At 42.9% G+C, this 23926-nt stretch overlaps 1 protein-coding gene across 1 annotated transcript; it reads left to right on the top strand.

The window, feature by feature from the left end:
- The first annotated feature begins 1753 nt into the window (after positions 1-1753).
- Positions 1754-23575, top strand: Olfm4 (olfactomedin 4). The gene is made up of 5 exons (XM_057786415.1): positions 1754-1928; positions 7193-7345; positions 12605-12817; positions 14802-14961; positions 21623-23575. The coding sequence occupies exons 1-5, from the start codon at positions 1761-1763 to the stop codon at positions 22432-22434; spliced, it is 1506 nt and encodes a 501-aa protein (XP_057642398.1). The 5' UTR covers positions 1754-1760; the 3' UTR covers positions 22435-23575.
- The last annotated feature ends 351 nt before the right edge of the window (positions 23576-23926 follow it).

The following is a 23926-nucleotide window of genomic DNA, read 5'->3' as shown; positions in this document are numbered from 1 at the left end:
TGGCTCACATCAGCACCGTGTTGATTTGGAGAGTATGTGACGCTTGTGAAGGTAAGCTATGAAAGAGCCCCGTAAACCAGGTCTTCCAAATCCTCCTGGGACGAAATTCGGCAGAGTATAGATTCTACCTGGTTTTCCTGTTATAAACTCAATAACCTTACATAATGATCCAGGCTCTGGGGAATTAAACCCCAAACCAGAAGAACCTTGACATTTGTAGAGTACTTTAAAACATAAAGTACCATTCCAGTGAGTTCTAACAATTTAGGAATTGTTAGAACTACAGAGAGGCTAAATGACATGCCCAAGGCCACCAGCTCCTGAGCGAGAGAACTAAGTTTTAATACCTTTATTACATTTAATACATCTAGTGAGCTGCCCGGAGATACAAGTGCCCCCTCACCACCACGACAAATTTTAACTCATGCAAGTTTCCTCAAACCTATATCTGGTTTCCAACTTGATAGTTTCGTGAAGGAAATGGAATCAAAGTGGTCGTTGTGGATGAGACAGTGTGGAGGCTTCAAGAAAACGAAACAAAACAAAACTGCTTTAGGCCTTCTGCCTAGAAGTGACTTCTGGGTGTTCACCCCCATTCTGCTGAATTCAGAGAGAGAGAGAGAGAGAGAGAGAGAGAGAGAGAGAGAGAGCAAAAGAGAGAGCACAAGAGAGAGAGCAGTGCATCTTTCCTTCAGCAGGGAGCAAAGCCGAGGGCACAAAGTTGTGTGTGAAATTGGAGAGATGCAAAGGTAGCTGGAAGCTCAGGGCCAGGTCAGCTGGCTGGCAGAGAAAGCACCCTAGCAGTCTTTATTTATTTATTTTTTTTAAAGATTTATTTATTATGTATACAACATTCTACCTTGATGTACGCCCACACGCCAGAGGAGGGCGCCAGATCTCAGTACAGATGGTTGTGAGCCACCATGTGGTTGCTGGGAATTGAACTCAGGACCTCTGGAAGAGCAGCCAGTGCTCTTAACCTCTGAGCCATCTCTCCAGCCCCCTAGCAGTCTTTACTAGCGTGAAGAGCGACCTGTGAGTTCCAACTACCCAGCTAGCCCACACAGAGTGGGGGCAATGGAAGCCAGAGAAACACTGGGACACTATGGTTGTGCTAGCAGCAATACCCTTTTCCTTTAGAAGGACAGAGTGCAGACTCCTTTGTGGACTTCTGGAGAACCAATTCTTGTGTTGTTGAAAGAACTTGGTACAAGAACAGACAAGACAAGGGGCAGGTCAGATGGCTCTGGGCAGCAGATTCTGGAGAGAAAGGCTTCAGACATCATAGAGGAGAGGCAGTCTCTAAAGTGAGCCCATACCTCACTCACTTCTCTCCTTTCTCTCCTCTTCTCTCTCTCTCTCTGGACTGGGAGTTAACACTCAGAAGTCATTTCTAGGCAGAAGGCCAAGGGTTGCTTTATTTTCTTGGAGCCTCCAAATTGTCTCATCTCAAAGACTACTTTGATTCCATTTCCTTCAAGGAAGTATCAAGTTGAAAACCAGATACTGGTTTGAGGAAATTTGGGTGAGTTAATTTTTGTTGCGGGGGTGTGTGATCTGTATCTTAGGGCAGGTCACAGAGTTGGGTTTGGTGACAAGGTGTAGACAGGATTCAGGTGGCAGATGTCCTGGTCCTCCTAGGGTGGGTCACCTGTTCCCTGGCTGCTTCCTCTTTCTTCACACATGGGGAAATCCCCACTGGGCACTATAAGAAGCCCTGGGCTGTGGGAAGAAGCCAGTATCTTAGGAAAGAAGGCAAGATGAGCTACCGACTTGACTTTCTGCTGGTCCTTTTGCTCTGCCTTGGCGCTGCCGCCACGACTTCAGAGATTCTGAACTCCACCTCTTCCCTGAAGTTGACTACAATAACGCCCCAGGCTATGCTTCCTGGAGCCACATCTTGGGCAGAAGGTGGTACTGTGTCACAGGTGAGGAAGCTGCTGAGTCTGGGTGAGCTATGTTCAGTTCCCTTCCTCTCGCTTTTTGGGGACCTGAATACAATTTCATGGATGACTAGACCTGAGTACTTTCAAGGATTTATGACCCTTTCTGTTCACTGTAGATGCCTGGGAAATGAATTAAAACCCGGGCGAAGTAATTAAATTGTTAGCAGGAGAGACAACATCACACTTTTTCTAGCTAATGCATTTGGGGGAAAGGCGTGTTCTAAAGAGGTTCTCCACTCGGGTCAACCAGTAGGATGGGTAGTGAGGAGAATCTTAAACATCCAGATGCCTTGGTGCTAGCCGGCACAGCTGTTTACAACTCAGACGTTTGCAAAGTCCAGTTGATTCTAATATGTAGCCTGGGATGGGAGCTTTTAGGAATGAAATCCCACGAGAAGCCACTCCAGCAAAATCTGTTCACCTGATTTGGTGCCTAGAGGGAGCCTTTTGGGGGTAAATAATAAACTCCGACATAGCGAGAGTCTCCATGAGGCAGCTGGAGCCCTCTCAGGTCCTCTGCACCTCATTTATAAGGAAGATGGGTCATGGGTCTAAGGACACAGTAAGGTCAGTAAAATGCTTTCTGCAATAGCATGAGGACCTGTGTCTGTGTCTCTACCACCCGCATGAGAAGCCCGGCGAGGCAGCACCCGTCTGCAGCCCCATCACGGGTTGGAGGAGGCAGCACCCATCTGCAACTCCATTACTGATTGGAGGAGGCAAGGACAGGAGGCTTACTTGCTAAGCATTCTAGCCAATCGGTGAGCTCCAGGTTCAGTGACGGGTCTTATCTCAAGAAAACTAGGGTGGCAGGTAGTGGAGAAAGACATCCATACCTCCTCGCCCACGTGCATGGGCACACGCTCACACAAGCACATACACATGTCCGCACACACAGAGAACATGGGCTACAAGAAGAGCAATTATTAGTCTTAGGGAAAAACCATTACATATGGAAATGTTCCAAGGGACCACTAACTTTTTTCAATCTCTTTTTCTATGAGGAATGACTGGGGCTATCTCCAGTGCCAACAACTGCCACCCTGAAATGAGCCGACAAAGGCTCCATGTACTCCGGGGATGGGCCTGGAGAAGCTCCCTGTGTAGAGTGCACAGACTGCCTGATTCTTTGGGGGATGGGGCCTCTTTGGCTTTCCTTTAAGAAAAAAAAAAAAAAAAGAGAGGCATGGAGAAGCAGGTGCCCTCTTCACCTCGGGCCCTTTCTGCAGAAGTGTTCCTCCCAGGCTAGCCTTGTTGCAGTGTGACTTTGCTTGAGGGCTCCTAACTCCATCCAGTGTTCCTCCTGTAGAGCTACCGAAATCATTTCAAGATCCTCTAGCCAGCCACTTTCATGAACTTGAGTGGAAGGATAAATAGGCAAAGGGGAGGGGGAGCCTTCTTTCTGAGTGTTACATTAGCATCATTAAAATGTGCAGACAATGGAAATGTGATGAGCTAATGATTAGGATGGGGCCTAGATGGCTATGACGTCAGAGATATCCAGTGTGTGCTTAACGAATGCTGAGACTAGGTTAATGCATATACAGCTTCTTTAACGGCCGTTCTAGAGATGTTGAATCTGAGGTTTACTATGGGGAGGTCACTAGCTTGAAGTTATTGAACGGAGAGGACTCATCGCCCCAGTTTAGCCTGCTCCTGCTAGTGCAGCTGTTCCAGTTTAACTCATTTCAAAGAAACCTGTTGCGAAAATCATCTCTTTGTATGCTGCTTTCTGTATTTCTGAGGTACAGGAGAAAATTGCTTTTAAAAGGAGAAAGTTCAGAGAGTCACCATCACACACCAGCCCCTCAGTGCCAGAAATCCCATATCGACTCTTATCTTAGGGTACTAAACAATTTCTGGGAGCAATTAGGATGGGTTACCTTTTTCTGTTTTTTTTGGCGAAGTGAGGTCAACAATATCAATTTATTATAAAGCTTCACAACCAATTAAAATTCAGCAGTTGAAGTATTAGACAATAAAATACCAGTGAAGGGACAGAGGAATTTAAAGTGCCCACCCTCTGGTAAGAAGACAAATATTTAAAAGTAAGAACCAGCAGTTAAATTGTACTTACAAGGTTCAATTTCTTTCATCATTTGCTTATCTGCCTGTGGTGAGTGAGAGTCAGCATCACAATTCCAACTTCTTTTTTTACAGTGCACCAGGTGTCAATTCCACTATCAACCTAATTTTCTAGGGCTGGCTGTCAGCTTGATGAGCTTATTGGGAAGAAGTGGAAAACCCTTTTATAACCGTCATTGAGCAAGTTCCAAACGTATCATTTTCTGTACTTTCGGAACGCCGAGTACCATGATTTTATGTCGTGAATCTTTGTGGGCGCTTAGACTTGGCTGCTAATTAGAGCCAATTGCGACCTTACATCACAAATGTGAGTCCCACCGTCTGCTGGCGGGCTCAGAACACCCTGCATGCCTCCAAAGAATCGGCCACTTCCTTTCACAGATCTTGGGAAGGCTTCTCGTGGTCACAGGCAAAGTTGGAGCCACAGTGATCTGTGTGCTCTTGTCATCAGAGTCTGAGTCTGCTGGAAAAGCCCCTAGGGCATTCAGAAAGAAAGCGAGTCTGATTGGGCCAGAATTGGTTTTAATCAGCTTCTAATTCCAGATCACGGGGTATTGTAGACCTTAGTAAATGTTAATTGAACATTATGCCAGGTGAGAACTTAACAGTATAGTCACTTTTGTGGGGGGCACGCCGGGTTCTCCTTGCCCTCCACAAGGGGACTACACATCCCTCCAAAGGCCAAGGGGACAAGCACTTGTCTTTGTGTCTCATTCCCCACATTTCATTCATGTACTTTAAGCGTTCACCGCAGAGAGACTCATCACCATTAGCTTCATTGTCTTTGAATTCCAGGAGCAGAAATATCTCTAATGGGAGACACTGATCAAACTTATGGACCATTTTGATGTCAGCTGAGCACGCTGGGCTGATGATAAGCAGGATGGAGTCCAGAGCACTGGGACAGAGACGTTCAATAGAAGCCGGTGGAATGGCTGGCAGCCGGGCTCATAATTATTTGCTTGTCTTTCAGGTGAACTTCAGGACTGAAAGTTGTTAGCTAGTGGTTCCTAGTTGGTTGTCTAGAGAGTTCTTGGCGATATCTGCTGTTTCCGGAATTGACAGAGCTTCTCTGAGAACCCCGAGAATGGTCCCCCATGTCTTGTGATGCTAATTAACCTCCCCTTGTCAATGCAGTGCAAAATTTTTTTCTTTGCTAGACGGTTATTATGATAAGGTATTTCTTTAAAAGCCTGTAAAAAAAAATCTTGGCATGCCTGTACTAAAATCTATCTTAGATGGAGTAGTAGATCTCAGTTTAGTAGAATCCAACTTTCCAACCACATCTCCGACAGGTTCCTGGTGTATATTGTCAAGTCCTTATTCACTCTTTGCAAAGACCCTTCGCATCTCCACTCTAACCCCTTGCTTGCATGTGCAACATAAACCTGCTGGCTCCTACCCCTCACTCCCTAATTCCTACAGATAGAGGGATCTGATTGGATGAGAAAGGACAGTATCAAGATTTCTCTTGGCATGGAGGGTTGGGAAGGCAGCACAGTGGGTAAAGTACTTGCAAACACAAGGCCTTGAGTTTAGTCCCCCAGGACTCCCAGTTTAAAAGCCAAGTGTGGTAGTGTGGGGTTGTTGGCACAGCGCTGGGGAGCAGGATGAGAAGGATCTCTTAGGCTCACTGGCCAGCATCCTAGCCTATTTGGTGAGTCCAGGCCAATGAGAGACTGTCTCAAAGAAAAAAAAGGCAAATATTGCCCAAGGAATAACAGTTGGTGTTGTCCTCTGGCTTCTAAGTCTTATACACACACACACACACACACACACACACACACACACACACACACACACACAGAGAGAGAGAGAGAGAGAGAGAGAGAGAGTTCATTCTTATAATCTTAGAGAAGCTTAGATTCATTTAAAAAACCATCCACAACCATCACCCTTTGCAAGAGCCTTAATTAGCCCAGAGGTCACTGCCGGACTAAATCGTAATTACAGGAGCATCTGGGCCACGTGTGTTCAGGGGTCATGGAGATCAGTGGAAGGGGCCTGTGTGTGGAGCAGCTCCGCTCAGCGGCAGCCAGCTGATGTGAACTTTGAGACGAGGCTGGAGTCTCTCCAGACTCCGAAAACCCTCTCCTCCTCAGTGTCACAGAGTCCCTTCAGGCTGCTGCTCCATAGGTGAGCTCTGGGCTGGCCTTCAGATGAGATCATTAAAAGGCACAGCCAGTTGGCTGGCAAGGCTCACTCTGCAAGGCAACAGTACTAATGAAAAATGTTAATTGTGCCAGAATCCCCTTGGGGTAGTTCAAAGGGGACAAAAGAAAAACAGAATCTTTCAAACCTGTCATTTTAAAATATGCAGTGGCATCGAAGTGTGAGCCTGAATATCTTACAGAAACTTCAAATATTTTAAAATGACTTTTTTTCCCCTTGCAAGTGTAAGCTGGAGAACTTCTATTTGAGAAATTTGCAAGAAACCTCTAAACTTATACACCATTCAATTTTTGAGCAAGTAGATGACTTGTTTCCATTTGGAGAAATGTGAGTTTTTGTAATTTCCCAGCTGAAAAGAGGATTTGAATTCTCACTGGAATCTTTACCACGGTCCACAAACCTTCACGGTTTCTTTATTCTAATTGGGATGAACTGGGCTGGGAAAAGTGTGTGTGTGTGTATGCATGCATGCCATGCGTGCATGTATGTGCACGTGTGTGTGCACTTGTGAAGTCTAGTAGAAGGAAGGATAAAGTGACCTCACCCAATTACCTGTCACGTGGCAGAAACTCAGCGCTCATCACTTGCCTTCTTCAGTGAGGATATCCAAATTTCATAGAGGAGAAAACAGACTTAAGGGGGTGTCACATCCAGCAAATGGAGGAACAGAAAGATCTTCCAATTTAGGAGTCTCTCAAACTTAGTCCTCTTGGCCCCTTTTTAGTTCCCTTTCTTTGCACAAAGATAATGGTGATTTCTTTAAGACTCCTCAAGCACGGAGAATCTTGCTTTGGATGTAAGCTGCGGACAGAGGCTTAGCCAGCAGGTGGAGATGGGGTTGGCTCGTCTCTGTGACATTGTTTATTGATGTGTGGGACTATACTCGTTGCTTCCAGCCACTGTTTTGCCAACCCAGTTTCTGTCATTCCTGTTGCCTAAAAGGTTCTTTTCCTAGCTTATCACTGACATTCGTTGTTTATTATTTACAGCCATTTTCCAGTTTCCTGGGCTCTGTGGACAAGCATGGGACCTGCCAGTGTTCCGTTTCCCTGCCGGACACCACCTTTCCCGCTGACAGAGTGGAGCGCTTAGAGTTCACGGCTCACAACCTTTCTCAGAAGTTTGAGAGAGAGTTTTCAAAGGTAAGGGTTTTCTTTTCAAACAGTACCTTGATTTGTAGTAAATCTCTGAGCTCCTCTTAGTAGAGGGTGAGAACCCAGGAAGACTGGGATGGAAGTTTGGCACACTGTGGAAGAAGTTAGTGCAGGACTCTGGTCCCCATACAGTGGGAAAGCTGGAAACCCTCTGGCCCTATTACTTGGATTGCTTCGTGGTTTCTTCTCGTCGGTTCTCATGTATCCTTCGGGCTTTGCCTAGTTTCCTCTCCCCTCTCCTTCACCCTCTTCAGTTCTATTTTCTTTCCCTGTCACTCTTTTCTTCAATTCTTGTTCATTCTTGTTTCTATTGGTTTCCTGTTCACTTTGGCGTAATCCTTCCTCTTGTTCATCCTTCTGAATTTTTCTTTCTCTTACTTTTTGATTCTTTTTATTGTTCTGTTGTATTGGTTTTCTCTCACCTTTAGATAGCTCTTTCCTCCCCCTCTTTCTTTTCTCCTTCGAATATTCTGTTTCCTGTTCTCCATTTTCCTTCCCTCTCTTACTTTCTTTCCCTAATTTAATGATACATATATTTAAATCTGTATAATTTCCTCCCCACTCTCACTTGATGTTATTTTTGGTTGTTAGAGCAGGAGCATTTCATTCCACGCCATTCCATTCCATGTGTCTCCCATAAGACTCAAAGTTGAAGGCTTCTTTGGCAATTTGAATGAAGATTAATGGGTCTCTCCGGCTTGGGGGAAACCCTGGCTTGAACCTTCTGGTCTCTGCTCTGCGTAGCCAGAGGAATTCATTCTAAAGGAGTTGTCTTTCTCGGAGCCTGCTGGAGTCAAGTGACTTGCCATTCCAATTTCAACCCCTTCCAGCTTTTTAGCCAAGCTACAAATCAATTAGAAAGGCTCCTGTTTTATGCCCAGGTGAAGTCCAGGCTAGAATATAATCACATTATGCATTATTTAATACAACCCCATTAATTTACAAGGAGTTCTGACTTTACGGCAGCCTTCCAAATAAGTTTTCCTGAGCAATTTAAGCATAGCCACCTCAACCTCCAATGTAGTTATCCTTTCAGACAAAAAATATATGCTGAACCTGAGACCCTGCTTTCGATCTGAATTGGTAGATAAATAATCTAAGTTAAAATGAGTGGCCAGTGAAAATGTGTTTGACTACTCCAGGAACCTGGCTTCTTAAGGAATAAAATGTCCTTGAATTAATCAGCAGAAAAGGCATAGCACTAAATTATAAATTCCAGTCATTAATATTCATAGCCTTATTCCCGCATAATCAAGTAGAGATAAGAAGTTATGCATAAAAACATAACAAGTAGTGGAAAATCCTAGGTAAAGGTCTTTTTCAGTTGGAGTCATTTGCTTTGAAATCGTGGAAACCACTGATTTGCGAGTCAACTTTGTTGGTAGGAGCGTGAAGGGCAGTTTGAAACCTCAAGCTGCCCCAGAGAAAGCACATGGCTTGCCAGGTTTGTGAGTGGGGCATTTAGGACAGTGGCAGAGTGGGTGGGAAATTTTTCAGTTTTGAAGGTATAAGTAGTTTGTCCCTCCCTGCAACAGAAAGAAAAAAATAAAGAAAAGAAATGAAGGTGTAACAAAGGAGTTTACCATGAGCTGAGGTTTGCATGGCTGAGTTGTCAGGGCAGATGACACCAGTGATAATAGTGACAGCCTTCATTTGTTTTTGTGCAAATGCTTTCAGTATTCCTGTTCTTTCAAACACGCCTTTAAAGGAATAGGCCGCTTCCCCTCACTTCCACTTTCATGACAGAAAACTCAAGGTTTACACAGACAAAGGGACTTTCCTGAGGTCATTCTTCTCTTGGCTGCTATAGGAAGGTCAGAGATTTGAGTTTTCAGAATCAAGCTGGATCTTTTTCCTCTGTCCAGGCTGTTACTACTCTTCTGAGAAGACTCAAGATAAAGAGAGTAGGTCACTTATGCCTTCAAATCCCAAGTTATCTCTTTAGCTGAGGGCTTCTGGATTTCTGGGTGAATTATTATAGCTGTCTCCAGGCTGTCTTAGAAATCACCATTTATCTAGGGACCTGGGCAAGTGCCCGTTCTGAGCAGGTGAAAGGCTGGAGACTGCCTTCCATTAATCCCCTATCTGTCAGTACACAGGAAGTCAGGAAGCTGCCTCTGCAGGAAACACTGAAAGCCTTTTAGACTTTTCTCTTGCTTCTGAGACATCCTGTGTGATCATACTTAGGAAGGAGATGCCACAAAAGGCAGCTCAGGTTGCTTTTTTTCCCTCTCTTTCTCTCAAGGTTCTTGGTCTTTAGGGCAAGTTATTTAATAGGATGCATTGCTAATAGTTGTGCCATGCATGAGAAGGCTATTTGAGCAACCCATAAACAAACAATATTGACTGAGCGAGGCTTTGTACAGTGGAATAAAAGAAAATGAAAGGGTCAGATTGAAAAACACTGAAATAACCATTTCTCTATTAATTTCTAGAATTTCTAGAGCGTCCATTAGCGAGGCCCTTAATGTACCTCATCTCCAGTCTCTACAATAATCTTACAGTCTTGATGTCATTACCCACGGTGTGGGAAGTGGAGTAAAGCTTGGAGAAATGAAGTGATTTGCCCACTGGGTACTGAAGTTGTATTTGAGCCCAGGCAGTTATTGTACCAAATTCTGCATGTTTTGATGATATTTTCAGGGTCAATTAACCTAATTGCATTTGCTTTTTAAGGGTATGTTGAAAAATAACCATATGTTTCAAAGTCCATTTACTTATTTCAAGTAATCTGGCTATAGTTATAATCCTGGGTTTTAAGGAAATGACAGAACTATGAACCAGACTAATTATTTAGCTGAATAACTGACACATTATCTCCTTATTTATGACAAGACCACCTTTTTTATTGGGAAGAAACAACAGCAGTCACCCAAAACCAAACAAACTTTGATTATTTTTTAAATCCATGACATGGCTAAGTACATACCAAACAGAATAAAGCGGAAGCTGTAAGTGCTACCCTGGCGATCTGAAGGCGAGCATGCTAATGTCCTCAGCCTCCCACTTGCTGCAGTGGCGAAATTGGGACAAAGGTGCTGTTACAGCTGTGTGTCCTCTCCATCTTAGACCCTTCCTTATTCTAGCCAACATGTTTGTACAGCATCCCTGGCCTCCAAATGCCTGTAGCACACACTCAATTCTCCAGTTGGGGCAAACAAAATATCTCTGATATTACTACTGAACATCCCCTCGAGACAAACTCCCTGCTTGAATCTCCTCTCTCTGTTTAGAACAAGTATTCTATCCGGGAGGAAAAAAATGTGCTGAAGGTACCAAATGCCAGTGGTGTGGGCAAGCACTTGGGTATGCTAGTCTGCCATAGTCAGGCTGAATCTACCGAGGGCAAGCCTTAAGATCTCGGAGCCGTCTGTGTTATCTCTGGGCACAGAATCTACACAACTGTATATTTCACATGAGAAGCCATTCTGGCCCATCTTCAAATTTTCTCCTGCCCACCGTGACTGTGGATAATTCCGTTTTTCCTTAAAACCACCCAGCTTTCCTCTAAATGTCAGCAGAAAGGATCACCCTTCAAAGTTTCATGCCGGATTTAGAGAGAGACCTTTTGTTTTATAACTGAACTTGAGGCAGACCCAGCGCAAATTCCCACAGGCTACAAACTCCAGGCCATGCCTTGGTTTTCTGTGAGAGTGAGGGGGACCTCATTTTGTTTAGCAGGGATGACAGTCACATCACTCATTTGCACAGAACAGTAGCTATAATGCGCCATCGAAGTGTTCCAGGAAAGCTGAGGGTGTCTCATTTGTTCCAAGAGCTGGTAAGGCCAAATGCCAAGAAGCACACTCATTCCTCAAACCTCCATTTCTGTAACGGATTGTGCAGTATTACTATGATTTCACCAGAGGCAAGGCTTTATGGCCAATTTTTAAAAATGAAAATGGAACCTGAGTACCTTATGTCTATGTTCATTTTTTTGAGGGTTGGGGACTTGCTATATGCACCTCCTGTACTCGTTTTTTAAACCTATATCCACCAAAATATCATGATCCCTATCAGCCTCCAAGTAATGGGGCATCTGATGGCAATGAACACCGCTTGCCTGAGGAGATACAGTGGCGGTGCCAAGGGCTGTAGTTCCAACATTTGTTAGAATTCTCTTCTGCTGATGTCCTAGCTCTGAAGGTCTGGGGCCCATGCGTCTATTCTAATTTGCATGGTGGGGTTAAGTGGAAGGGCTACAGTGACAGGAGTTAGGACAGCCTTTGTCATTAGAAAGACCACAGGTCAACATCTGTCTGAATTCAGCCAGGCTCTTGACATTAGGGCAGTTTGGGGAGAAGAATTACTTATGCTCACATTTAAGAGAGAAACTGAAAGCAGCAACTTTTTAATGAGCAGGTCTTTGAAAAAGCCATGACATTTCTTTTAGAGATCAGATACAAAAATGTGTCGCCGACTGTTTATTGAAATATCCTTTCGGAGATTCCAATTATACACTCAACCACCAAGGGAATTTTTGGAAGTATTTTCACTTAATGATCAGACATTCAAATATATGCAACAAATGTGCAGTTTAAAGGTCTGATTGCAATAATCAGTTCTTGGAATAAATGTGAAGTCACTTAATGAAATGTGTGCTTTACAGTTGTGCCTACATGCACACTTTGTATAGTAAGTTGGGTCCTTATGCCTCTTTGTAAAAGGCAGAGGGCCTCAGCCTTCTTGGCACATGACTCACGAGGAGAGGAGTCTACTCAATGTATTTCTCCTCTTCTAGGACGCACCAAGATTTAGAGAGAGTAATGGCTCTAAACAAAAGGATGGTAGAAGCAGTGATTTGTCTCCAGAGAATGTTTAATAATATCTTGAGTTATTTTTGGTTGTCATAACTAAATACCCTACAATTCACTGTATAACCCCCCCCCCAAGAAAGAGACTTGCTTAAAATGTCAATAGCACTGAGGCCGAGAGACTCTGATTTAGAGCAAATGATCTGAGAAGATAGATGACCCCAAGCAGTTCATTCTAGTGAACTAGCATCCACAGACTTTAAAAACGGAGTAAAGTATACATACATGCTATTTCCAGTGTAGGTAAGCGTGGCTCCAAGCCACAGTAACATGCTATTTTTAGTTGGCATTTGGATAAAAAAGGGTAGCTATATTTTGACACACTCCTTTGCAGCGATGATGAGGATCAAATGATCTCCACACATTTCGTAGTGGAGGAAGGTTCTTCGCCATCACTCTGTGAGTTGACGTAAGATTTTTGCCTCTCCTCCAGGTGAAGGAGTATGTCCAGCTCATCAGTGTGTATGAAAAGAAGCTCCTGAACCTGACTGTCCGAGTAGAGGTCATGGAGAAGGACAGTATTGGTTACACAGAGCTGGACTTCGAGCTTATCAAACTAGAAGTGAAGGAGATGCACAAACTGGTCATACAGCTGAAGGAGAACTTTGTGGGAAGCTCAGAAATTATTGACAAGCTGGAAGTGGAGGTAAGGAATGACTCACTTCTTAGTATATCTGTGTCTTTTGTTCAGGGACTGAATGAGTGCTATGATGAGGGATGCTCTCTTTCCTCACCCCTAATTCTGCTCCTGTCTCAGGACCATGAGGCACATCTGCGTTCTGTTTTGGATAAATGTCTATAGTTGTTAATGAATTGAGTGTATTGGGAACGTGTTGACTGAGAAGCAGATGCTGGACACTAAGAATTCTGCCCCAGAACTGAAAGATCTTTACGTTCTTTAGAAAGTGACAAAAATAAATTAGAATTGGCCATGTTAAATGAGGTGTCTTCTCTCTCTTGGATTTTTTTCTCATGAGACTAGAAATATAATTTGCCTGATTGTGGATACCTTCCTTTTTTTGAATGACCACTAATTTCTCTTAGAATTGTTCTCCACATACTTAAATTACTTGTATATCAGGCCTTATATAGATCTGTTTGAAATTGTTTTGTACAAACGTGATAAATATCAATCATCTTTTAGTCTTCCACATGCAGCTGTTCAGTTTGACCATCACAGTTTGTTGAAGATGTTGTCTTTCCTTCAGTGGGCATTTTCTGTTTATCAAAAATCAGTTGTCTCTTGTGTGGCATTATATCCGGTCTTCAGCTCTATTACATTGCTCAATAAGTCTGTATTTATGCCAATGCCATACTGTTTTCTTATTACTGTGGCCCTGCAGTACATTCTGAAATATGGCGTGGCAGTGTGTCCATCATAGCAATGAAACAAGTCCTGATGACATATTGCTACACCCTAGACCAGTGCATCACTCAACACTCAGCAGAGAAGCTTCTTCTTGAAATAGATGGGAATCAACACAGAGGCTGACAGCTGGACAATGTGCAGAAATTGAAAGACTTTGGGGGTGTTCAGGTCTGAATGAGATGTGTTTGCGACACCAGTGCCCTCGCTGCTCAGGGATCTGTGGAGAAAGAGGGGGTGGAAAGATTGTAAAAGGCAGAGGTGGCAGACAGTTTTAAGGAAATAAGAAGTTTCCAGAAATAAGGTAGAGCTGCTCATATGAGCTCATGGAGACTGACAGCATGCAGAAGACCTATGCAATCTAAAACTGTTTAAAAATCTAAGCATGACGGGGGGGGGGGAGCGGGCACAATGTCTCACCTCTAGCTAAGACGCTGTTTGTAAATTATAGCTGCAGAGAGAGGAAAATTCAGTTAAAGCTTTCTTTAACTGAATGGTACTAGGCACATCAACCACACTCCAGAACAGTCCCATGCTCAGGAGTGGATTACCAACACAAATTGGACTCCATGTTTTCAAGTTGCTTTTTTCTTTTTCTTTTGTTCTTTAAAGAGAGAGAAAGAGCATGAAGTTGAATGAGTGGGGAGGGGGAAGAATATTATAAAAATATACTATGCAAAATTCTCAAAGGATGAATTGAAAAATAAAAACATGCACGAATTAAGCAAAAAAAAATAGATTGCTTGTGAATATGTTTCTGCAAAGTCTTTAAAGATCTATGGATAAGATTACCATATTAATGTTATGGTTGGGTAATTTAACATCAACCAGAATTTACCAGCACAGTCATGACATGGGCTATAATTGAGAATTCTAGTTACATATTTTAGGATTTACATTTTCTCGAGCTTTCACCATTCATTAGAAACTTAATTATAATACAACATGAGTAAACACGAGTTTATAGGGTAAGGTTGTTAGAAATGAACTTTAATGGACATTTGTGAATGCCTAGAGTGAGCCTGTGCTCTATTATTAAAGCTGTTAAAATCTTTGCCATTTTCTTCTTGTCACACACATTGCCTGAGATGTGACAGGCATTCAGTCTAAACCATAAAATGTATTCTTCCAAATGAAACCATTCAGAAGAATCTCTGGTGTATTCTGTAGCAATGTTTCACTAAATGACAAATTCAGCCCCAGAATGTTTATGAAAGAAATTGCACAATAATATGAAGTCACTCTGAATTTTTTATTTCCTTAGATAAGGAATATGACTCTCCTGGTAGAGAAGCTGGAGACGCTCGACCAAAACAACGTCCTTAGCATTCGCCGGCAAATCTTGGCTCTGAAGAACAAACTAAAAGAATGTGAGGCCTCTAAAAGTGAGCTTGTACCTGCCACGCCCCCTCCTCCTGCTCCTGGTAAGCCTGCTATATATGTTTTTACCACTTGAGTGAGACCCCAAAATGAGCCTTGTGTTGGGTGGGGAAAGAGCGAGATTGTAGTGACGGAGGAGTGAGTTGTGGCACTTTGGCAGTTCTGAGTTCGCTTTCCACATTTGAAATATTCCCACCTTCGATTAGTTCTATTATCATATGCTGGGGTTCACAGCGGAAAAGAGAGTTCTTAAGAGCAAAATCCACTAGTTACACACATTCCCATTGCATTTACCTATCAGGTAAAACCCGTCTGAAGGCGAGAAGAGTTGTGGGACCAGGGATGGCAGAGCACATAGGATCTGTCTTTCTGTGGCATTGCCCTCCAGTAGATGGAAAGGGCTGATTGGCTTGTTTATGTTATAGGCTGGGTGTGCGCCTTTGTTTTCCTGCCTTCCCTTTTTCTTGCCCTCTCTTTCACACTGCACTTCACCTTTATTCCTCCCTCAAGTGCATGCTGGGTACCCGCTGCAATCTGAGTGCTGGGACTCACTGAGAATTATAGGATGGTGGTATCATGCACCATGGACATGTCTTGCTACCTACCCATCTAGCAGGATGGCATCTCACTCTCCCCCCAGGTTAACTACAGAACAGTGTGTGTTAGGGGAAGAATAGCAGGTGCTTGAATTCATCCCTGAATGGAAACAGCGGAGCGATGGCTTGGAGAGAATAGCTTTGGAATCCCTGACTTCGCCAGCTATGTGGCTGCAGAGAAAAGATCCTCATCTTATTTGTAAAATGGGAGAATAATTGCACGCACCTTATAGGGTTGCTATGGGGATTAATGAGGCAGTGCTTGGGAAGCTCGGGGCTCTGTAATCAGCACCCATACACCGGCAATGGATATTATTAGTAATCATGATAATTGAAGTGAAAGCCTAGCTGTGAACAGAGATAAGGCTAAATCCTGCTGCACTGAAGTACCTCCCTCCGGCCTCTCAGTCACAGAATTCAGCCCCATCCTTTAGAGATTCCACACCGAAGAAACTTCTCTCATGGTATTGAGCATCTTCTCTGAATGGGAACTGTGGCTTGTCATCAAATTGGGAAACCTTCATTGTTTTTTATAAATTTCAGTTCTCACCAGTCTTTTCCTTGGGACTGTATAAATATATAGAATCTCACCAATGTAACTGATTTCTTTAAGGCTTCAATTCTGGCTCGGGCTATAGGTATAAGCCTCTTGGTCTTGTTCAGGGGACATGGTCCCTATAGTTGTAGTCAGAGGTCTGTTCTAATATGACTGACAGGGGGGTGTCTAGACCAAAGATCATGGTCTGTCTTCAGAGACAGACTCAAGCTGAATTGGTCCAGATCGGTAGTGTTATAATCACGCTCAAAGTGGGAGCTGGTCCTGATGGACCGTGGCAGCCTTCTGAGGCAAGAGTCAGAGCGGTGTCACAAGTGCTGGCCAGGATGAGCAAGCAGCCCCCCGCAAATGGATTTTTCCTGGCACGGGTCTCCAATCTCCATTTGGAAATCCAGCACCTCTTAAAGCAAGAAGGAATATCCAGGGCCGTCTTACTTAGTTCTGTGATATTTTAATAGACGGGCCTGAATCTGAAGCATGTTGCTTTTTTATTGAGGGCACACCGGCCCTCAGTGACAGAGTTTATGTTGTCATGTGTTTGTGATCTCTCGTCATCTCAGGACCCCCTGATAACCTGAGTGCCAGGTGGCAGTCACCTAACAGTGATGGTGGGGGAGGAAAAGCCATTGCTCAGTATTTAGGGAAGAAAGCGAGTGAGTCTTTTGAGTTATTCTTTTGCAATATTTGCAAACCTTTCCCCCAGGCCTTCACATTTCGACTGGTGTGGACTCTCTCAGCCCAGCTGTGTGGTTTAAGCAAACTGAACCCAGACTCCCACTCACTTTCTCACAACCTTGGCTGCGCCTGGAGCCCCGCCAAACCACTTGGCCCTCCTCCAGCTTTGTTCATATTATATTTATGATGTTTATATTAAACTGATTTCTGTCATGTTTTTAAATCAATTTCTTTCACTTGCTCTCTTTATGTTTGGATTGCTTGATAATACAGAACTGGAAAATTCCCAGGCACCACCAAGTTGGGAGCCTGTGGAGGCTTTAATTAAAGTTCCTCACTATTATGGGACTTTAAAATCTGGCCTGTCTGCCTTTTTGCACTGCAGAGTTGCAGAGAACCAAAAAAAAAAAGACCGTATGTGAGTCTCAGCTCTAAAATAATCCTGCACCCTCTGGGCTCCACCCTTACAGCTGCAGTTCGCTAACCTAGTAGTCAGCTTGAACTTAGATGTAATATATTTTGTCTTTAATAAAATGCTATGCATGTTTGTGTGTACTATGTATGTGCATATGTGTGTATGAATGCATGTATATGTATATTCCTGCAAAAATTCTCTTCCTGCTTCATTTTGCACAGCTTTCTAACTTAAAGTAATTGGTCTTCTGTTTATTAACTCCCCCTCCCTCAAACAATTGACTCCAGTCTGTTTTTTTCCCTCTGAATCTAAATGGCAGAAGCATACTGGAAAATACATGATGAGAATTCCCAGGGGTCACTGTTTTGATTGAGGAAGTTAGACTTGACAGGTACATAGAAAGTATTCTGTAAAGGGTGGGCAATAAAAGACATGGGAGACACACTAAACTCCTAAGACATGGGGGACACTCTAAAATTTTAAGCTTAGAGATACAGAGTCCTGAGAGCACAACCAATGATTCAGAATCCATTTGTTTGAGTACAGTCATTCTGCTTACCTAATTCTTTGGTTGTTTTGGATGTTCTGGAAACAGGATTACATTTTGCAGTCCAGGGTGGCCTGACATGCACACCAAGCCTATATCCTAAGGCTTCCTAGTAGTGGGCTAAAAAGTATGAGCCACTACAACCTGGCTTAATTGCCTAATTCTTACAAGTTAATCATATTTTTTTTTCTAGTCTTGGTACACAGACAGCTTAGTTGTCCAGGTGAGAATCTGCACTGACAGACCCATAATTAAGTGTTCTCTGAAGGTATACCATTTTGGCATTAAAAAAATCTACTCCATTAGCTTAAAAAGTGAACATAGCCACACTATGAGACTGCCAGGGAAGGAGCTAATGGATTTCATGATGAAGAAAGTATCTTTGCATAGAGAATCCCCTGCCCCGCATTCTATAAATAAATCAGACGTGTAACATGGGTCTCTGGTGCTTTGCCAATGAGGGCTGGGTTTAATGATTTGCTTAGTCCTTTATTTCTTTATTCCCTTGTGTGATCATCCCTCTGTCCGCTAGATTGCTAGAGACTACCAGAATGGGTGAAGAAATACCCAGATGCCATAACCCAGGAAACAATCATGTAAACCAGAACCCATATGCTGTGATTATGATGGTGTTTACTACTGATTGAGTTGTATTTACAAGCCTGTCTCTGTTCTTTCCAACAGTCCTGTGGGGTAGGCATTGCTCATTTAACATAAAGAAAGTGAGTCTGGAATGTCTAAGCTACTAGCTCCATGATAAACAGTAACCGAAGAGTAGAGTCAGGATTTGGACTGGAACCTATCTGGTAACACCATCTCTATGCCAGGCCGGTGTATGTCTGTAGCTGCTCTAACAAAAGGGGTGTCCCTGTGATTTCCAGAATGACAAGGTAGTTCCAGCAAGGAACACAACTGATTAACTCCCAGTTACCTTTGCTTCCTTGTTTATGGAGTTGCCGTAAGGACACCCTGGCTCCTGAAAATTTGGTGCTCTGTTCTCTCCCACCAGCAGAGGTGAAATGATTCACTGGCCCCTGAAAGTTCTTGAGTTATGGGCTGGACAACTGGTCGTTGCCCAAGGGTGCTGGTGGAGTTGGGATGGGAAATGGGTAAGAAATGGAGTGTATCTAAGACCTTGACATGAAGGCAGGGGCTAGGCAGGGCATGAAATAAAGATGAGTGGGGGTGGGACCCTTGTAAAAGGGATGGGAGGAGGGGATCACTCTGCTGAGCAGTGGGCACACAGATGGCTGTCAGTCTGGGTAGTTGCAGCCATTGGAGAAACCCACCACCCCACCACAGCCCTTTACCTGACTTGTCACTTGTCACCACTGTACTGGAGCCACAGTCTGCGATGCTGACAATAATGCTTTTGTGTGTGTGTGTGTGTGTGTGTGTGTGTGTGTGTCGTGGGGTCCCCTATTTCTACTTCATTTTGACCAGGTCCAGAGCACTAGAAATATCCAAAGGAGGTAGAAGATACAAGGAAAGTAACAAGATGGATAGCAGAGTATTTAGAAAGGGAAAGGAAGTTTAGAGTGTTGTTTGATTTTAATACTTCTGTTTCTGGTCAGCATAAGAAAACATAAACCTTCGTTATTATTAGTAGGAACACTGTTAATACTGCATTTGAAGTAGTATTATTGTTTTAATGCTGGGGCCAGTGGCGTAATGTTAGCAGTATTAATCGTGTATTTTGGTTCCTTCTTGTCTAAAGATTTTGCATCGAAGACAGAAGAGTCTATCTTTAACCCCCTGCTAATGTGAGGATAAGTTATGTGCTCCATCAGCTTGTCTGAAATATTGTGTTACTGTTGGTTTGGGATATTTTCTTTGCAGGAAAGTCAGGTTCAATGAAGCAGGCAGCCCTAAAGTCTTCCATCCTGAAACAAGAGAAGTGACTTTCATTTCCTCATAGTGAAATGTAGCTGCATAAATAAGCTTTCTGCTAGGGATTTTAACCGAAAAATCCTGTTTTAGCATATGGAAACCGTTCCAGTTTTTGTTATCATTAAACCGAACACACTGCTAACTTTATTTTAATAATTCATGCATTGTTTCATAAACAAAGACAAACAAGCATTCATCTGAGAGATCACTTTTAGGGGAAGAAATAATAATTTATAATTTTATTTATTATTTCTTTAGCAGAGAGCAGTCTCTTGGCTGAACACACGTTGCTTTTTTTATTTATGAAATGGTGCATGCATTATTAAAATAAACCTGTGACTGTGTTCTGTTTAATGATATGCAAAATTATTTGAGGTTGGGTGTAGTGTGGTTTTATTTCTCTACCTGTTGTATGGTTGGCTGACTTTCCCACTGACTGTGGATTTATGAGAGCATTTAAAGAGCACGTATTTAATTCTGGGACTGAAAAGTCCCAGCAGATTGGAAAAATAAAAGCAGGATTTCTAGTAATGGTTTCACCTCCCAGAAGTCCTTGAGTAAGGAAGGGAGAGGTGAAGCATTTAGCAAGGAGGGGACCCAGCCAGTCGCTTGGCTTCCCTTACTTCCCAGATCAATCTCAGGCAGTTCTGTGGAGCTCACTTTTGTCTCTAGTTTAGGCTTGTGCCCTCCATGGCTCCTTGATTCTGTCCAGGCACTTAGAGCCAGAGATAATGTTCATATTCTGCCTCTTTCTTTTTTCCTTCCTTCCTTCCTTCTTCCTTCCTTCCTTCCTTCCTTCCTTCCTTCCTTCCTTCCTTCCTTCCTTCCTCCCTCCCTCCCTCCCTCCCTCCCTCCCTCCCTCCCTTACTTTCTTCTTCTTCCATAATCCGAGTAACAAGGAAAAATAACCTCAAATGTGCTTGAAGTTGGATTTTTCTTTGTTATCCAATATAGTAGCTTACTATTTTTTTAAAGGAGGATATTTGTTGTAATACCAGAGAATATGTGTTTCAGTTCTTTGGATAGATGTCATAAAAATGCTAGAGGAATTTTATTTTTATTTTTTAGTTTTTTCCCCTAGTTTACAAACCCTTTTGGTTGGCAGGCATTTCAGAGGGTATGCAATCAAAGGGCCAGTTGCTCAGTTTGAGTCATTTAGCCATGGGTTACATGGAATGAAGAAGATTCAATGGATGAACACATCTGATCCCACTTGATTGTACACATTTTGGCAATGTCTGTGTCAGAATGGGAAGGATGAAATACTTGCCTGCCCTCCTATGGTGCCGTTGCATAGGGAGTATGAAGAACAGGACTCCCCTCAAAGCTCTGAGGCAAGATGGTCACCGGGGGATTGATGTGAACGGGTGTGTTCTGGGAACAGATTAGTCAAGTCCATTGCAAAATGACTGTAGATCCTCAAGACTGAGAAAGTTGAGAATCCTATCATTAAAGGACTTTTTGTCTGACCTGGCAGATGCTGTTTTTATTACTTCTTTTCTGAGATTAGCTCAGAGCAGCATTGGTACCTGCTATGGATTTATACTTGGGGTCCCAGGGAAGGCAAGGAGACTCCCCCAGGGTCTATCCCAGATTTTCCTAGGGCGGACCCTGCGAAGTAGTACCTTTGGCTTTATGAGGAAAGGACATGTTTCTAGAATGATATTACTGTCTCAGTTTTGCTCCTAAAATGAAGATACTTGCAAAATGCTTTCTGGGAGAAGAAAATATATGGAATATCAACTCTCTCTCTGGGATCTCAAAATTTAAAATATGGCTTTATGTAGTTATATCATATCCATTTTCTAATTTGAAAGCTTACTGATGAAAACATGAGGCAATTCTCTAGATCTGGCAGTGGTCTCAGTGAAGCAGAAACAAAGGGTGCTCTTCTCCTTCAGAGCTACCACTGAGGTTGAGCCGTGATGGAGAAAATGGTGAGGGTTGATTTTGGTTCTTAGGATGTTAAATTGTTTAAGCGTGCATTTTCTCTAAGAAAGTCTTCTTTTTTTTTCTCCTCTTTTAGGAAGCTGCAGTCACGGTGGTGTGGTGAACATCAGTGCTCCCTCTGTGGTTCAGCTGAACTGGCTAGGGTTCAATTATAAATATGGTGCTTGGGGTCGAGATTACTCTCCGCAGCATCCAGAGCAAACTCTCTATTGGGTGGCTCCTCTGAATACAGATGCGAGGGTTCTAGAATATTACAGACTTTATGACTCACTGGATAATTTGTTAATCTATTCACATTCTCGAGACTATCGCATGCGCTACGGCCAAGGGGGTGGTCTGGTTGCATACAATAACAACATGTATGTAAATTGGTATAATGGGAGGAACATTGCCAAAATTAACCTGACTACCAATGTGGTTACTGTTAATCAACCTCTCCCCATGGCTGCCTACAATAACCGCTTCTCGTATGCTAATGTGAATTGGCAAGACATTGACTTAGCTGTGGATGAGCAAGCACTGTGGGTGATCTATGCCACCGAGGCCAGCACTGGGAACATAGTCATCAGTAAACTCAATGATACCTCTCTTGAGGTGCTAAACACATGGGTTACCAAGCAGTACAAACCATCTGTTTCTAACGCCTTCATGGTCTGTGGAGTTCTCTATGCTACCCGTACTTTGAACACCAAAACAGAAGAGATTTTTTACTACTATGACACAAACACAGGGCGGGAAGGCAATCTAGCCATTCCAATGAGGAAGATGCAGGAAAGGATTCAGAGCATTAATTATCATCCCTTTGACCAAAAGCTTTATGTCTACAATGATGGTTATCTTCTGAATTATGATCTTGTCTTCTCACGAGAGTCCAGGCAACCTGTTTAGGTGTTAGGATGAAGGAGAAATAAAAGTTGGTTGAAAACCGCCTTCTCCACATATTTAGACATCTGCAAAAGGAAATCCTGGAGTGTATTTCTTTGGAGTGCTCTTTAGTAGAGATATAGTTCTAGCACAATAGAGACTTAGCGTATTTCTCTCAATTTGACTTCTCTTGGGAACTATCATCCTCTTTGGATGGATTTCACAACTGAAATAAGGTCCTTCTGGGTGAAGCTCTCAGAGGTTAGGGGTACTAACTGTCTAATGAAGTCTCCAGTGAGGTGAAATCTGGAAATTAAGGAACTTAAGGAGAACTTAGTATGCTCTCTGGGGATTCTTTCTCGAGGAAAATTTGCATAGTCATCTATCATGTAGCCCATGGACTTGTCCACAGGGGAAAGAAAACTGGGCCTTAACTAGATAGATTAACATCGGAAGGTGAACAAGGGGCCAAATACCTATCTTTGATTTTTTTCATTAGCTCCTGGGACCTGCTCTGTGCTTCCAGGATAGGTAAATGTGGCGCCTTACATGATGTCTGTTAGACATTTTGAGTTTTCTGGATTAAGGAAGAAACCTTTTGTACATTAAGTTAACCAGTCCTGGAGGGGTTTTCAAATGATAGACTTGGCTCTTGTTTTCCCTCACTTTTCACCTACATAACACAGTAGAACCCTTTACCTCGTAATTCAGTTCCCAAGGCAGCCATAATATTAGAAGCAAAGTTAGAATCAGTTGCCTTTATCTACTGCTTATGTGTTTTTCTTAACCATTGACTAGCTTTCTACAGGATAGATATAAGATAAAATTAGCTTTACTTTGTCTTACTATGCAATTTCGGTTTGCATAGCATGAAGACTGTAAAATTCAGTTGACAGTGGCAAAAGGCTGACATTTCTAGTTACATGATAAAGACCTTGGAGTAAGTTGGATCACTTCTATCTTTAAGTCTGGAATTTGTAAGGAAGTGAAATTTTGTTTTTCTACAAAGTGCTATAGCAAAGCTCCTTGAAGTATCTGGTTAATCAGTGTAGAGTGCAGTGGTTGAGAGCCCGGCGGGTACAGATGTTCCAGCTGCTTCAGATGGCTCCTTCATATGGTCCTGGCTATTTTGAATTGATGTTCAAATCCTAATTTTTAAACGCTGTACTCCTATTTTTTAAAATAAATGATTAAAGTGTGCATTGAACCAAAGACTTTGTTTTAATTTCTGTTTTTAATTTTAAAAAGACAGACAGACAAACACCCAACTTAAGGCAGTGACCACATCCTGCTATGCAGTAAGGACAATGTATTTCTCCCAAACATCTGCATGCATGCCAATATAAAATATCAATAACTTTTAGAAGAGCCAAAAACGGATGGGTCTCCCTGTCCATTTCCCCTTAAAAGTTTTTTTTTTTTTTTCTGGCAGCTCTTATCATCCGAGTCCATTCCATCATTTTCAGAGATGTGACCTTATGCACATTTTAATTTGCATGGCTGACCAGTTACTTTC

Source organism: Chionomys nivalis, chromosome 12 (assembly GCF_950005125.1).
Source record: "Chionomys nivalis chromosome 12, mChiNiv1.1, whole genome shotgun sequence".
In the NCBI taxonomy this organism is placed as follows: Eukaryota; Metazoa; Chordata; class Mammalia; order Rodentia; family Cricetidae; genus Chionomys; species Chionomys nivalis.
Note: the sequence above shows the minus strand (reverse complement) of the source record. Positions and strands in the feature narration are given on the sequence as shown.